Raw genomic sequence first — 14,514 nt, forward strand, 5'->3', positions numbered from 1 at the left:
GGCCACTGACAGTGTATGAGGTTCCCCTTTCAAAGGTAGAAAAGCTAGAAAGGATGATTAACTCATTCATTAGGAAATGGCTTGGAGTCCCACGCTGCCTAAGCAGTGCAGCCTTATATGGGAAAGGCATATTGGAATTGCCATTATCTAGCCTGACAGAGAAGTTAAAGTGTGCTAAGGTTAGACTGGAAATGACTCTGACTCAGTCAAAGGATCCAGTGGTTAGGAGTGTAGCACCCACAGTTAAAACAGGGAGGAAGTGGAACCTAAAGGAGGCAGTACAGCAAGCACAGTCAGCTCTTAGACACAGGGATATCATAGGCCAGGTGCAGCACGGGCATGGAGGCTTAGGGTTGTGCATAGGGAAACCTGTGTGGAACAAGGCATCAGTAATAGAAAAAAGGAAGATGGTAGTTGAAGAAGTACATAGGCAAGAGGAGGCAGTAAGATGTACTAAGGCAGTGTCGCAGGCAAAGCAAGGACAGTGGGTGAACTGGGAGAGTGTCGAGAAGAGAAAGTTGAAGTGGAGAGAGTTGTGGAGCATGGAGGCCAGCATAATTAGATTTATTATAGGGGCTACTTATGATGTGCTGCCATCTCCCCAGAACTTAAATCAGTGGTTGGGCGAGGATGGTGCCTGCCCGTTGTGTTCTAGTGTATGTACACTGGGGCATATACTGTCAGGGTGTAAGGTCAGTCTCTCCCAGGGGCGATACACCTGGCGTCACAACCAGGTGTTGAAATGTTTGGCAGCTGCAGTTGAGGAAAAGCGGCTAGAAGTAAATTCTCTAGTTGCTAGCAAAGAGACTAGACAGATCAAATTTGTACGTGAGGGAGAAAAGATTAGACCAATTAAGGTCAGGCACAAGTTAGGGCAGCTAAGTGTAGGTGGAGCCTGGGAAATTAGGGTTGACTTGAATGAACAGCTAGTCATCCCAGCATATAGTTAGCACCCGGCTACGTCCGGACTTGTTACTGTGGTCTGAGGTAGAGAAGGTAGTTTATTTTATCGAACTCACAGTCCCCTAGGAAGATCGAGTTGAGGAGGCTTATGAGCGCAAGAAAGCTAGGTATGCTGAAATGGCAGCAGAGGCAGAGCAGCGAGGTTGGAGGGCTCGAGTGCGGCCTGTAGAGGTGGGCTGCCGTGGTTTTGTGGCAAAGTCGTTATTGCCCTACTAACTGAGTTGGGCATTCAGGGACGGAGCCTGAAGCTTGCGGTTAGCAACATGTCTCGGGCAGCAGAACGAGCAAGTGAATGGCTGTGGCTAAGGAGGAAACATGCTAGCTGGGGAGCTTGCTAAGGTAAGATTTTTGTTGTTAGTCATGATTGACGGTCCGCATCAACAGGGCTGAATCATTGACAGTGGTGGTGTAGTTAAGAATGTTATACCGAACCGACCTGGATAGCTAGGCTTAGATAGTGAGGTAATATGCAGTTGTGCGGTGGTAGCATGGAGGGGGGTGTTTCCAGGACGCTGGATTACACCGTTAAGCCTTTTTGAGGTGTTGTGGGCCTAACTTAACGAAACATCGGTGAAGGAAGGTGCCCACTTGAAAACCCTAATGACATGCTGTTGGCTAGGGTAGGTAACTGGTGATTTGTGTCTTGTTTATTAGTTTGTTAGACTGTTAGTTTTATTCTAGATTGGGCTTCTAAATGTGTTTTTCCTCGGATTTTGGCATAAGGGATAGTAACATCTTGTCCTGTGTATTAATTCATCTAGACTAGTACATTTGTTCGATAACTATACCAGGACCTCCACTGAGAGGATTAGAGAGGCAGGGCAGGACGAACTTGGTGTTGAACTGTCGCAGATTATATGGGACAGGAGTTTGTCAATGGTCCAATTTTGCTCAGTTAACAGCAGACACCAGCTGATCCAATTCAAAGTTACTCACCGTCTTCACTATTCCAAATCGAAATTGCACAAGATTTACCCATCTGTCTCACCACTATGCGATAGGTGCCAGGTGTTAGAGGGTACACTGTCACACGCTTTTTGGCTTTGCCCTTTAATATCCTGATTCTGGGCCAAAGACTGGAAGTCCCCCTCTCTACCCTCCTTTCAGCTGTGGCTGACAGACTACGGTCTCAGTAGTGCGTATGGAAAGACTCAGGTCTCTGAGGACTAACTCAATCAGGAAGTCCTCGATTATCTGGGATCCGTTTCTGGACTACCTGGGTCAGGTCAGAAATGAGTAACTTACACATCCTCTCATGGACTCCCGGTGCGAGATTTAGGTACAGCGTCTCTTGTAAACAGATTTCTAGTACATTTTAGTAGGCTGGTAGCACCATGTTGTAGGGCTCTATCGTTGCATCGGCCTAGAAACTGCGTTTAGTGCCAGGCGCAGCCCAGATTAGTGGGTGTGGACCAGCGCACTTGATATCTTGGTGTCGGCGCAACAGGTGGCCTTAATCATTATAACCACGCCTTTTAAGCGTAAAATTATGCACCATCTGCTCATTGGGGAACTGCAGTAAACGAATCACATGCTTCACTTTTCAGCTCCAATTCCACGGAGCGATCCAGTCCAGCTTCAGAAAAGCCGAGGGCTCTGATCTCCCCCCTCCCTTTTATCCCCTCTTGTCTGTCTCCATATATAGGCTATTATTCCATATTATTCGCAAACCAATCTAACTGCAGTTTAAATACTGCAAGCATGTAAATACGCTACACTATAGCAAGAGCAAAGTTAAAAGAATGTTCTAAACGCATCAGCTAGAAAAATATAGCCTATCCTATGATGAGATTAATTAGATTGGTGAAAGTTTGTCCAGAATGATATCGTTTTGCTACCTTTTCTTCTCCCCTGCTACACAGGTAGGATGATGCACATAAATATAGCCTACATTATGTAAAGACATTGCATAAATGTGTTTTTATTGTAAAACTAAAATGTGAAGTAGAGCCAATTTATTGGAGCGGACATCACAGTAGGACATGACAGTAGAACCGCGTTACACTGTCACTCATCTAAATCACATTAAATCTACAAGGGATATATATAGCCCCAATATGACATATATGTTTCACATAGGGTGGTGTTTTCATTTCAATGTTTTATTTGGTCCAATATTGAAATGTTCTACAATTGCAGGTTGTGTTACCATTACACATTATTTAGATCTACCTTTATATCTATTTTGGCTCATTTGGTTGCTATTTATTAGCTAAATGGATTAGCCCAATGCATGCTGGGAGATTTCACATGCCAGGCAGTGAACTTCCAACTTCTTTTTTCTATAGGACGTGTGTTGTGTCTGTCTGAGCGAGGGAGTCAGAGAGAGAGAGTCGTATTGTGCCTGTCAGACTGATCAAGAGAGAGGGAGTGACACAGAGAAGGGTGACAGAGGAGAGGCAGAGGAGCGTCCGCGCAACTGCTGAATAGGCCTGGTTTTCAAAAGCGCAAAGCGCTAAATTAACGCCAGGTAGGAAGATATCATTAGGCCGGTATTTAAAGGAGAACTTACCTCCAAAACACTTTTTTTCAGCTTTTAACCAATATATATGACTTTGGGGGTGATGTGTGAAGAATTCTGGTCAGAATTTCCACATTTGACACCAAACTGTTGCCATTTTACCATTTGTATCATTTTTCAGCAGCATACCTGGCATAAGCGCCCTCTAAGGGTGTAACACTGCTTTTTTTTTTTTTCTCAAATGAATGGGATATTTGACACGTCATGACGTCATGGTGAACCAAAGACTATGGGATTTCAAGATAGTTACTCCCCTACTCCCCCTGTACCCTTTCGGCTCCTCACAACTCCAAGCCTATTGCCATGATGTCACTTGACCTGTTAATTTATTACAATCGCCTGTTATTTTCCTACCAACTCCTATGTAACACAATACTATCAATAAACGCCACTATAATCATAAAAGGAAGGACATAGCAAGTAAATCATTCCCAACCTTTTTCATACTAAGGGGCCCTATGATGAGATTTGGTCTCATGTAAATCTTATTTTTTATTTTTTATAGCCTAGATATGATTTTGTCCAGAATTCCATATAATTAGGTTGAGAGACAACGAATGCTGGAATCCTCTCAAGGACGACTGGTGGTCTTCTGTGCCCCTTTTCGCTGGGGACACAGAGCTGCTGCACTGACTGCCCGGAGGGAGGGAGGGGTTTATTGTGTGTTTGCAGCAATCAGCTCCGAGAGCCCAGCATCAAAGTGAGAGCCTCAATTTCATCCTTCCGCAAACAAATCTTATCGCAGCGCACATGTAAAATATAACGCTATACTACGACGTGAAAGCAGCAGCAGCAGCAGCTCTGTGCTCTCAGAGCACAGAGAGCACAGTCTGACATTTCCGCGGCTATCAGTCCGACTTGGAAGCACTTTCTCTCGGCCAGTCTGCTCTCTCATGCACCCGCGGGGGCGCGCGGCAGCAGCACACAGCAGCAGTGAGAGGCGGGGGCTTTCAACAGTCTGACATTTCAGCAAACAAATCTCGTCGCAGTTTAGCGGACATGTAAAATATAACGCTATACTACGACGTTACAATGTGACAAAGCTTCTCTAAACATATCGGCTAATATAATATCATCACTGTGTACAAGCAACGCCAACTTTTCTGGAAATCAAGTCAGCAGAGCAGAGCGACTGGCTCTGTCTGTGTGTGTGTGCTGCTCGGGGGGATTCGCATGGGAACAGTGTGAGGAGGAGAAGAGCTCTGCGCTGCCTCCTGCGCCCTGAGAGGAAAAATCAGAGGTGTTGTAACTTTCAACAAGAATCACGAAAAGCCCCAAAATGCAAATTAAAAACGGATTTCATTGCGCGGTTTATCTCTAGTTAGACGAGGGAATTACGTGGAGAAATCTCGCATTGTGTTACCCCAGAGAGAGAGGTTTGTCCTATTGTGGGTGTGCTGCTGTTAACGAGCCCATGTCACTTTGCTCTCGTAACGTAGTTTGAGTAGTTTCCATAGAGATACATACAGAAAAATAATTAAATTTCTAGTTCGCCACTGAATTACCAAATTGATATAACTTTCAACCATTTTGGGCAAAGCTCTTTCCAAACAGGCCACCAGCGTTGGCTAGTTGTTGATATTTATAAAGATATGGCCCCTCTCAAATAAATAATTTTTGAGGCAGTAGGCAAACTGTAATGGCGTCGATTTCCGAAAAAAAATCTGGACTTGAACACAGCCAAAGAGTCCAGTATAGACAAGAGTATATGTCATTTCTTGGTTTTTTCCATAGGTATTTTCAAATCACTGTTCTAATACATATCTAGGGGGTAAGTCCTCCTTTAAGGCCGAAACGCCCATTCTCACACATTCTGGGACTGCGCCACACCCATTTCGCCTAAAGCGCAGTTCGGAGCCTAAAGCCATGTTGATATCTTCCCGAGGCAGGCGCAAGGCACGTTTTTTTGCGTGTAAGGCCAGTTTTTGCGCCGAAGGCCTGTGGGAGAATAGGGCCCGTAATGTTTTTGTTTGTTTGTTTGTTTGCTTTTTGTGTTTTGACTTCTTTTTTTTTTCTTTTGTTCCCCTTCTTACCGTTTGAATTTGTTTACTTGTCTTGTCTTGTTTTTTGTTTTGTTTGTTTTCAATAATTTAAAACCAAACCTGTCCAATCGACTGGATGTGGGACTAAGTTCACGGGATGGGAGAAAACTGTTTCTTTTCAGATCAAGCACTCAAACTATCAATGTCGCTGTTACATCATATTTGTACATGCAGTTTATTTGAAGACTATTTGTTATGGGTTCTGTCCTGTTTGTTTGCTGTTGTTGTTTTGTTTTGTGCTTGGGTGTGTACACCCAATTGTTAACGGTACTGGCCCGATGTCTGAAAATGAAACAATAAAAAAACGAAAGAAAAATCCCATTGCCTTTTACACCTACGAAAAGTGACATGCACAGACATTTTGGGGGGCAGGTGCTCAAGTGAAAAAAGGGCACCCCTCTCATACTTATTTATATAAAAAAAACAACCGTGTCGGTGGGTGACCGCATTTAAAGTGCTCACCTCCTTCCAAATTTACATGTAAAAAAAAAAGAAAAACTATGGCAATAAAGATCACAGATTTGGATGAACTTGCTAAAGTAGGTACAGGCTCAATGCACACACTACAGAAATTTGAAAGACACAATGTAGTAACTAAAAAAATGACATTTTATACAGTGAGGTCAAGTTTCTAAAAATGGTCTCACTACAATGAAATGGCTACTATGGGGACTAACATCTGGCTAATTGAATCCACAAGTGTCTCAGCTTTCCAGTCAAATTATGTAATTCCAAGACTTTTTTGGGACCCCAGTTTGCAGAAATATTCAAATTAAAGGCAAAAATAACAAATTTATAGGTTACTGCATGCAAAAGAACTGCATTTATTTGATTTTATTTTTTGCAAAAACTGCATGGGATTAGCATGAAGTCAAGTCAAGTCAAGTTTATTTGTATAGCACATTTCATACACAGAGGCAATTCAAAGTGCTTCACATAAAATGGTTGACAGGAAAATAAAATAATAAAAGAAGAGAATAAAATTTACATTTAAAAGCATCACAACAAAACTTAAAAAAAAGAGTATAAAAAGTGCATTAAGCAACAGGCGCAGCAGTTGCAAAAAGAGCTAAAAACTTATAGAGGACTCATTGGGTTTGCATAATAGAATAAATCAATTTATCTATATTTAGTCCCCCGACATACTATATAAGAAACATGACTACACACACATAAAACTCAGGTCTGGGTACGGTGTCCTCTTTTAAGCTCCCCTTACGCGTGCGTCCCTCCTGACGCATCACCTCACCCTCTTGTGAGTATATCCGTATTACGGAACCATCCCCCAGACCTGCAGCTTTTAGCAGTAATTGCAATCATCTATGTTTTAAAACCAATTGTATAATAGTGATTGAGAAACAGCTGTCAGCAGTTAACTCATTGAGTGCCAATGACGACTATAGTCGTCAATTCAAATAGTAACGTAGAGTGCCAATGACGACTAAAGTCGTCAATTGCGTTTTTTGACGGTGGGACGTGGATCAAAGCCTGATGCATCTCCTGTAAAAATATGGGCGATTTTGAAGGTGTATAAGCTATTTTACGGACCCATTAGGTGGCGACAGCGCTCTCCAGACCAGAGAAAGGCAAGGAAAAACAGCAAAGAAGCCGTGATGAAAGAGAAACCGATGCATGCTGGAGCCAGAGCGGCACAGATTGCTCTGGCTGGAGCCAACGTTAGCTGCGAACAGCAGCCAATCCGCTCCCACAACTGAGCCCCTCTGTCTCTGCTGCATAGTTTCTCCACGCGATTAACCGGCAGAAAAGGAGACACCCGACACCGAAAAGCCAAACCATTCTCAGCAGTCCGGTTTGGCTTTTCGGTGTCGCGCTGGGAGCCGGCGCACAAAACCGGCGGAGCGCTCCAAAAATAGACGCTGGGTGTGTGTTAGGCTGTGTGTTAGTGTGGGGATGAGTTTCTCCCAGCTCCGCCGGCATGCAGGCTGTGTGTTAGTGTGGGGGTGAGTTTCTCCCAGCTCCGCCGGCATGCAAGCTGTGTGTTAGTGTGGGGATGAGTTTATCCCAGCTCCATGCAGAGATTCGTCGCCTGACGCAGGTAACAGAGATTCGACCAGAGCCACCAGAGACACTCCCACGGAGGAGGAGTTTGCAGTTGAGGGGGGTGGGGCACGCAGGGCACCACACAACTACACCACGTGACTACATTAGAAAATATTAGCTTCAGAGTCAGTGATGTGCTTGAAATGCTTCATTTCACAAAAGGCTCATTATCTCAGCTTCTAGTTTGAAACGTCTGTTTTTGGTGAAATCAACCTATCTTCTCTGGCTGATAACTAAAGAACGGAAAATGATATCAATAAACTTTTTTTTGCTGATGATACAAGAGAGTCTCATCGTTCTTTTTAATATCACAGAATATTCTGTGGGTCTTGAGTTATCACTGAAAACACTCTGAAAGGGCTGGCACTGTTAGCATCCGTTTTCCAAAAGTGGCTGGCACTCAATGAGTTAAAAGCGACGGTAAACATAAAAGTCTTTAGTCTATTTTTAAAAGTAAGTAAGGTTGGGGTAGATCTGAGGTCTTCAGGCAATTTGTTCCAGGTAGCAGAAGCATAGTGGGTAAATGCGGCCTTCCCATGATTTGATTTGATCCTAGGGACAGTTAATAAGCTGGACCCTGCTGACCTAAGAGTTCTAGACGGTTTGTAGTGTGGGAGCAATTCAGCTATGTATTTTGGGCCTAGGCCATTAAGTGATTTATAGACTAATAACAGTATTTTAAAATCTATTCTATGACACACTGGCAACCAGTGTAAGGACTTAAGAACTGGAGTGATGTGATCAGCTTTCTTAGTCTTCGTTAGAACTCTAGCAGCAGCATTCTGAATGAGCTGAAGTGGGCATGTCTGTAAAAGGGAGACTCATGGGTACACATAGAACCCATTCTCATGCACATATCTTGAGGTAAGAGATCAAGGGGCCCCTTTGAAAATGTCCATGCTAGTTTTTTCCTCTGCAAAATTTTGCCTAAATTTTGAGTATTATTTAGCCCCATTACCAACAACCTAGCATGACATGGCTGGTACCAATAGATTCATTCGACATTGTAGTTTCTGGGGATATCAGTATGTTCACTCTAGCTTTACAAATGGGTCTGTGAGAGCCTCTGAAACACAGTAATGCTGGCCGTGGATGTGTCTTGCAAAAAGGTCACTTATCCTTCAGAGGGTGGTGCTTGGGCACCACCTGGGGTCTATCTATGCACGTGTCTGCCTACGAACCAGGACATGCAGGGACTTCTGGGTAAGCCTACAAAAATACATGATCCCTGCGGTACTCTATATGGAGATAAGACAAGGTGAAAGTGAGGATCCAGATTAGCGCTTTACTGTTTCTATTCCTCCTGCAGCCCTGCCCACCTCCATCACCACCTATGAGACGTGTCAGACGTACGAGCGGCCCATCGCCTTCACCTCGCGCTCCCGCAAGCTCTGGATCCAGTTCAAGACAAATGAGGGCAACAGCGGCAAAGGCTTCCAGGTGCCGTACGTCACCTACGATGGTAGGTGCTGCCTGTCCTGCCTACTCACGGCTTAAAGTCGCACTGAAATGAAAAATTATAAAAATGTTTATTAAAAAATGTATTTTCTTGTATTTTACATCCTACAAAACAGAAAATCGTTAGTGATGTACCAGGACAAATTTTAATGGCACCCCTTCCATCAAATAAAACTGCCTTTCTTTCCCTAACTGTATACATATATATATATATATATATTAGGGCATTCACAGACTAGTCGACTAGTCGACTAGTCGACTAGTAAAACCACTAGTCGACACTGTGCTTAGTAGTCGACTAGTCGTTTTAGCAAAAAAAAAAAAAAAAAAAAAATTTTTTTTTTTTTTTTTTTTTTTTTTTATCTTTAAGAAAGAACATACATGGACTATCATATCCCATATCCCCCACAAAGAACATCAAAACACAACAAAACAAAACAAGAAAACTGCATAAGATACACAATAATCCAAGAACAAACAAGACTATTGGACAAACAACCAAACAAAAACAATGCATTCAAAGTAAATACATAGATCTTGCCCTGTTGGCAGCTAGGAAATGCATAGCTTTAAATTGGAAACCATCCAATCCCCCAGCTGTAGTTCACTGGTGGAATGAACTCTCAAGCTACCATACGTTGGATAACATTTACTACAAGAGCAAAGGCAGATTCTTAGACATCCCCAAAATATGGCAACCACATACAGAGTTTGACTTTAAGAACTTTTTACCCCAGTGTCATTAGGCTTATCAGGATAGGAGCTGAATGCATTGTTTTTGTTTGGTTGTTTGTCCAATAGTCTTGTTTGTTCTTGGATTATTGTGTATCTTATGCAGTTTTCTTGTTTTGTTTTGTTGTGTTTTGATGTTCTTTGTGGGGGATATGGGATATGATAGTCCATGTATTGTATGTCGTGTAAATACCTCATGTTCTTTCTTAAAGATTAAAAAAAAAAAAAAAAAAAAAATTTTTTTTTTTTTTTTTTTTTTTTTATTAAAAATAAATTAAAAACGACTAGTCGACTAGTCGACTACCTTTAGGGACGACTAGTCGACTAGTAAAATTCACTAGTCGTGAATGCCCTAATATATATATATATATATATATATATACGTATATATATATATATACACATATATATATATATATATATACATATATATATATATATATATATATATATATATATATATATATATATATATATATATATATATATATATACAGTATATATATATATATAAATTCAGAAAATATATATAAAGAAAATTATATATATATAAAAACTAGGGCTGTCAATCGATTAAAATATAGTTAACTCACGATTAATCGCATTTTTTTAATCTGTTCTAAATCTACCTTAAACCGAGGTAGCCTACCTTAAACGTGAGAGCTTTGTGCAAAGATGCACTGTTGTATTAATATGGGTAGCTATTATCATTATGGGTAAGTATTTGGCCATTGGTAATACTGTTATTATTGCTAGTTTTTTTTTCACAATATTTTTATTCAGTTTCACATTTTTCTCCCCACATATATTACACATACATACAGACAATAGTAATCAAATTCACATATTACATAATTATATTAAGAAGACAAAAATAAACTAAGCAAACCAATGATAAATGGCACAAAACGAAACAAAGACAAAAAAAAAAAAAAAAAAAAAAAAAAAACATAAAACTGCACATCAAAGAGCTAGGAATATCATCAGAGGGTCCCATACCCTCTCAAAGTCTTCTGCCCTTCCTCTACTGATATAAGTCAGGCGTTCTAGTGCCATACAGGCTGCCATCTCCCTCTTCCAAACTCGTATTGATGGTATTTCCATTTTTTTCCAGGACAGAGCTATCATCCTCCTGGCCTGCAGGAGTCCAAAATCTATCAAAGTCCTCTGCTTTGAATTACCAATAAAATTAACTGGAAAAATACCTACAACACATAATTTTGCTTGACGTGGGACCTCCACTTCAACAATTTCTGTTATCGTCTGAACAACACTCTCCCAGTATTTTTGTAGCTTCGGACAGTCCCACACACAATGAAATAGAGTACCCTTTCCAACAAAGCATTTACTACAGGTATCAGGAATATTAGGGGACCAACGATTCAGTGTAACAGGGGTGATATAAGTTCTCATCAGCCACTTATATTGTAGAAGCCTCATTCTTGTATTAATGGATTGTTTTTGGGCTTTTTCACATGCCTCCTCCCAATCAACTTCATCTATGTCTCCTTGAACATCTACTCTCCATGCCTCTAACCTGTCGATAGTAGATTCCTTATCATATGACATCAGATCTGTGTAGAAGAAAGAAACATGCTTCCTTCCCTCTGGGGGCAGAAGTGTGAGATTTTCGATATGAGACAATAATGGTTCAGACATTATGGGCCCTATCGTTGCATCGGCGCAGTTTCTAGGCCGAGCGGCAGGCGCAGATCAAAGCAGTGGGCGTGGACAGGCGCACTTGATATCGTCGTGCTGGCGCTAGATGCAGCCCAAAGCATTACAACCACGCCTTTTAGGCGTAAAATTATGCACTGTCATGCTCATTGGATAAGTGCAATAAACGAATGGCACGCTTGCCTTTTTAGCTCCAATTCCACTGGTCCCGCAAAACCAGATGAAACCCAAGCCTCTGATCCCCCCCCCCCCCACCTCCCTTCATCCCGTCTGTCTCCATATATCGGCTATTATTCCATATTATGATGCTTCTCAAACCAATCTAACTGCAGTTTAAATACTGCAAGCATGTAAATACGCTACACTATAGCAATATCAAAGTGAAAATAATGTTCTATGCATCAGCTAGAAAAATATAGCCTATTAGATTGGTGAAAGTTTGTCCAGAAAGATATCATTTTCTCTCGCCTGCTGCAGGAAGGATGATGCACATAAATATAGCCTACATTATGTCAAGTCATTGCATAAATGTGTTTTTATTGTAAAACTAAATGTGAAATAGGGCCAAGTTATTGGAGGGACATCACAGTATAGCAGATGCCATTAGAAGCGCGTTCCGAAGCGCGTTCCGCTGTTACTTCTCTAAATCACGTTAACTCGACAAGGGGTATATATAGGCCCAGGAGGACATATATGTTTCACATAGGGTGGTGTTTTCATTTCGATGTTTTATTTGGTCCAATATTGAAATGTTGACAATGGCAGGCTGTGTTACCATTACACATTAATTTAGAACTACCTTTTATATCTATTTTGGCTCATTTGGTTGCTATTTAGTAGCGAAATGGAGAAACACAATGCATGCTGGGAACTCAGAGAGAGAGAGAGAGAAGGGTGACAGAGAAGAGGCAGTGAAGGCACAGAATAGGCCTGCTTTTCAAAAGCGCAAAGCGCTAAATGTACGCCAGGTCCCAAGATATCACTAGGCTGGTATTTAGCGCCGACACGCCCACTTTGGGACTGCGCCACGCCCATTCGGCCTAAAGCGCATTTGGCAGCCTAAAGCCTATTGCTATCTTGCCGAAACAGGCGCAAGGCACGTTTTTTTGCGGTTAAGGCCCGTAATAGCGCCGATGGCCTGTGGGAGAATAGAGCCCTATGGGCCCTATTCTCCCACAAGCCTTCGGCGCTAAAACGGGCCTTAAACGCAAAAAAACGTGCCTTGCACCTGTTTTGGGAAAATATCAATATGGCTTTACGCTGCCAAATGCGCTTTAGGCCGAATGGGCGTGGCGCAGTCCCAGAATGGGCCAGAGTGGGCGTGTCGGCGCTAAATACCGGCGTACTGCTATCTTCCGACCTGGCATACATTTAGCGCTTTGCGCTTTTGAAAACCAGGCCTATTCAGAGTGCGCCAGTTGCGCGGAGCGCTCCCCTCTGGCTCTCTCCCTCCCCTCTGGCTCTCTCCTCTGTCACCCTTCTCTGTGTCACTCTCTCCCTCTCTCCTCAGTCTGCCAGGCACAATACCGACTGTCTCTGACTCCCTCGCTCAGAGTCCCATAGAAAAAATAAGCTGTAAGTTCACTGCAATGTGAATGTCCCAACATGCATTGTGTTTCTCCATTTCGCTACTAAATAGCAACCAAATGAGCCGAAAACCTATATTAAGGGAGGATCTAAATAATGTGTAATGGTAAGACAACCTCCAATTGTAGAACATTTCAATATTGGACCAAATAAAACATCGAAATGAAAACACCACCCTATGTGAAACATATATGTCCTACTGGGGCTATAAATATCCCTTGTCGATTTAACGTGATTTAGATAAGTGACAGCGCAACGCGCTTCGGAAGCTTCTACTGTCATCTGCTATACTGTGATGTCCGCTCCAATAACTTGGCCCTACTCCACATTTAGTTTTACAATAAAAACACATTTATGCAATGACTTTACATAATGTAGGCTATATTTATGTGCATCATCCTTCCTGCAGCAGGCGAGAGAAAATGATATCTTTCTGGACAAACTTTCACCAATCTAATAGGCTATATTTTTCTAGCTGATGCATTTAGAACATTATTTTCACTTTGATCTTGCTATAGTGTAGCGTATTTACATGCTTGCAGTATTTAAACTGCAGTTAGATTGGTTTGAGAAGCATAATAATATGGAATAATAGCCAGTAATGGAGACAGACAAGACTGGATGAAGGGAGGGGGGGGGGGGGCAGAGCGCTTGGCTTTCGTCTGGTTTTGCGGGACCAGTGGAATTGGAGCTAAAAAGGCAAGCGTGCGATTCGTTTATTGCAGTTATCCAATGAGCATGACGGTGCATAATTTTACGCTTAAAAGGCGTGGTTGTAATGCTTTAGGCTGCGTGTAGCGCCAGCACGACGATATCAAGTGCGCTGGTCCACGCCCACTGATTTGCGCTGCGCCAGGCGCTCGGCCTAGAAACAGCGCCGATGCAACGATAGGGGGCTATATCTTTATGTTTTGTTAGTATGAAGTGTCTCAGCTGCAGGTATTTGTAGAAATGTTTTTGAGGAATATGATATTTCTGGCATAACTGTTCAAATGTAAGAAGTTTACCCTTCACATAAAGGTCTCCTATATTCTGCACACCTCTGTCTGCCCAGATTCTGAAAGCACCATCTGCCCTCCCTGCCCTGAAGAGCGTGTTACCCCATATGGGGGAGAGGCGAGAAATGGGAGGAGTATCCCCAATATGTTGATGTGCTTTGAACCAGATGTCAATAGTATTCTTGAGGAAAGGGTTCCCTGTTGATTTTTTCAATTGTTTTGGGTCTGCCGAGTATAAGTACAGCTTTAATGGAAGGTTTGGTACAGATGTCTGCTCAATATCCGTCCAGGCTGGAGAAGCCTCTTTTGAAAAATAAAACATTGCAGAACGTAACTGAGCCGACCAGTAATACAACTTAAAATTCGGAAGTCGAAGTCCACCCCTTTCATAAGGCAGGTACAGTAGTCCAAGTCTTAATCTCGATTTCTTGTTATTCCAAATGAATTTACTAAGGATACTATTAAGCTCGGTAAA

General features: G+C 42.2%; 2 protein-coding genes across 3 annotated transcripts in view; both read left to right on the forward strand.

Annotated features, from left to right (window-relative positions):
• Positions 1 to 14,514, forward strand: part of scube1 (signal peptide, CUB domain, EGF-like 1) — a 591,791-nt gene that overhangs the window by 555,777 nt on the left and 21,500 nt on the right. For both annotated transcript variants that reach the window (XM_083632214.1, XM_083632215.1), the window contains one exon: positions 8,897 to 9,049. In XM_083632214.1, coding sequence (XP_083488340.1) covers positions 8,897 to 9,049 — 153 coding nt within the window. The remainder of the gene's footprint in view (positions 1 to 8,896; positions 9,050 to 14,514) is intronic.
• The window catches only part of mpped1 (metallophosphoesterase domain containing 1), a gene marked incomplete at both ends in the record, with an annotated part of 437,213 nt that overhangs the window by 164,681 nt on the left and 258,018 nt on the right, over positions 1 to 14,514 (forward strand). The gene's annotated exons all lie outside the window — the stretch shown is intronic.

The sequence above is a fragment of the Poromitra crassiceps genome (assembly GCF_964638095.1).
Source record: "Poromitra crassiceps genome assembly, chromosome: 2".
In the NCBI taxonomy this organism is placed as follows: domain Eukaryota; kingdom Metazoa; phylum Chordata; class Actinopteri; order Beryciformes; family Melamphaidae; genus Poromitra; species Poromitra crassiceps.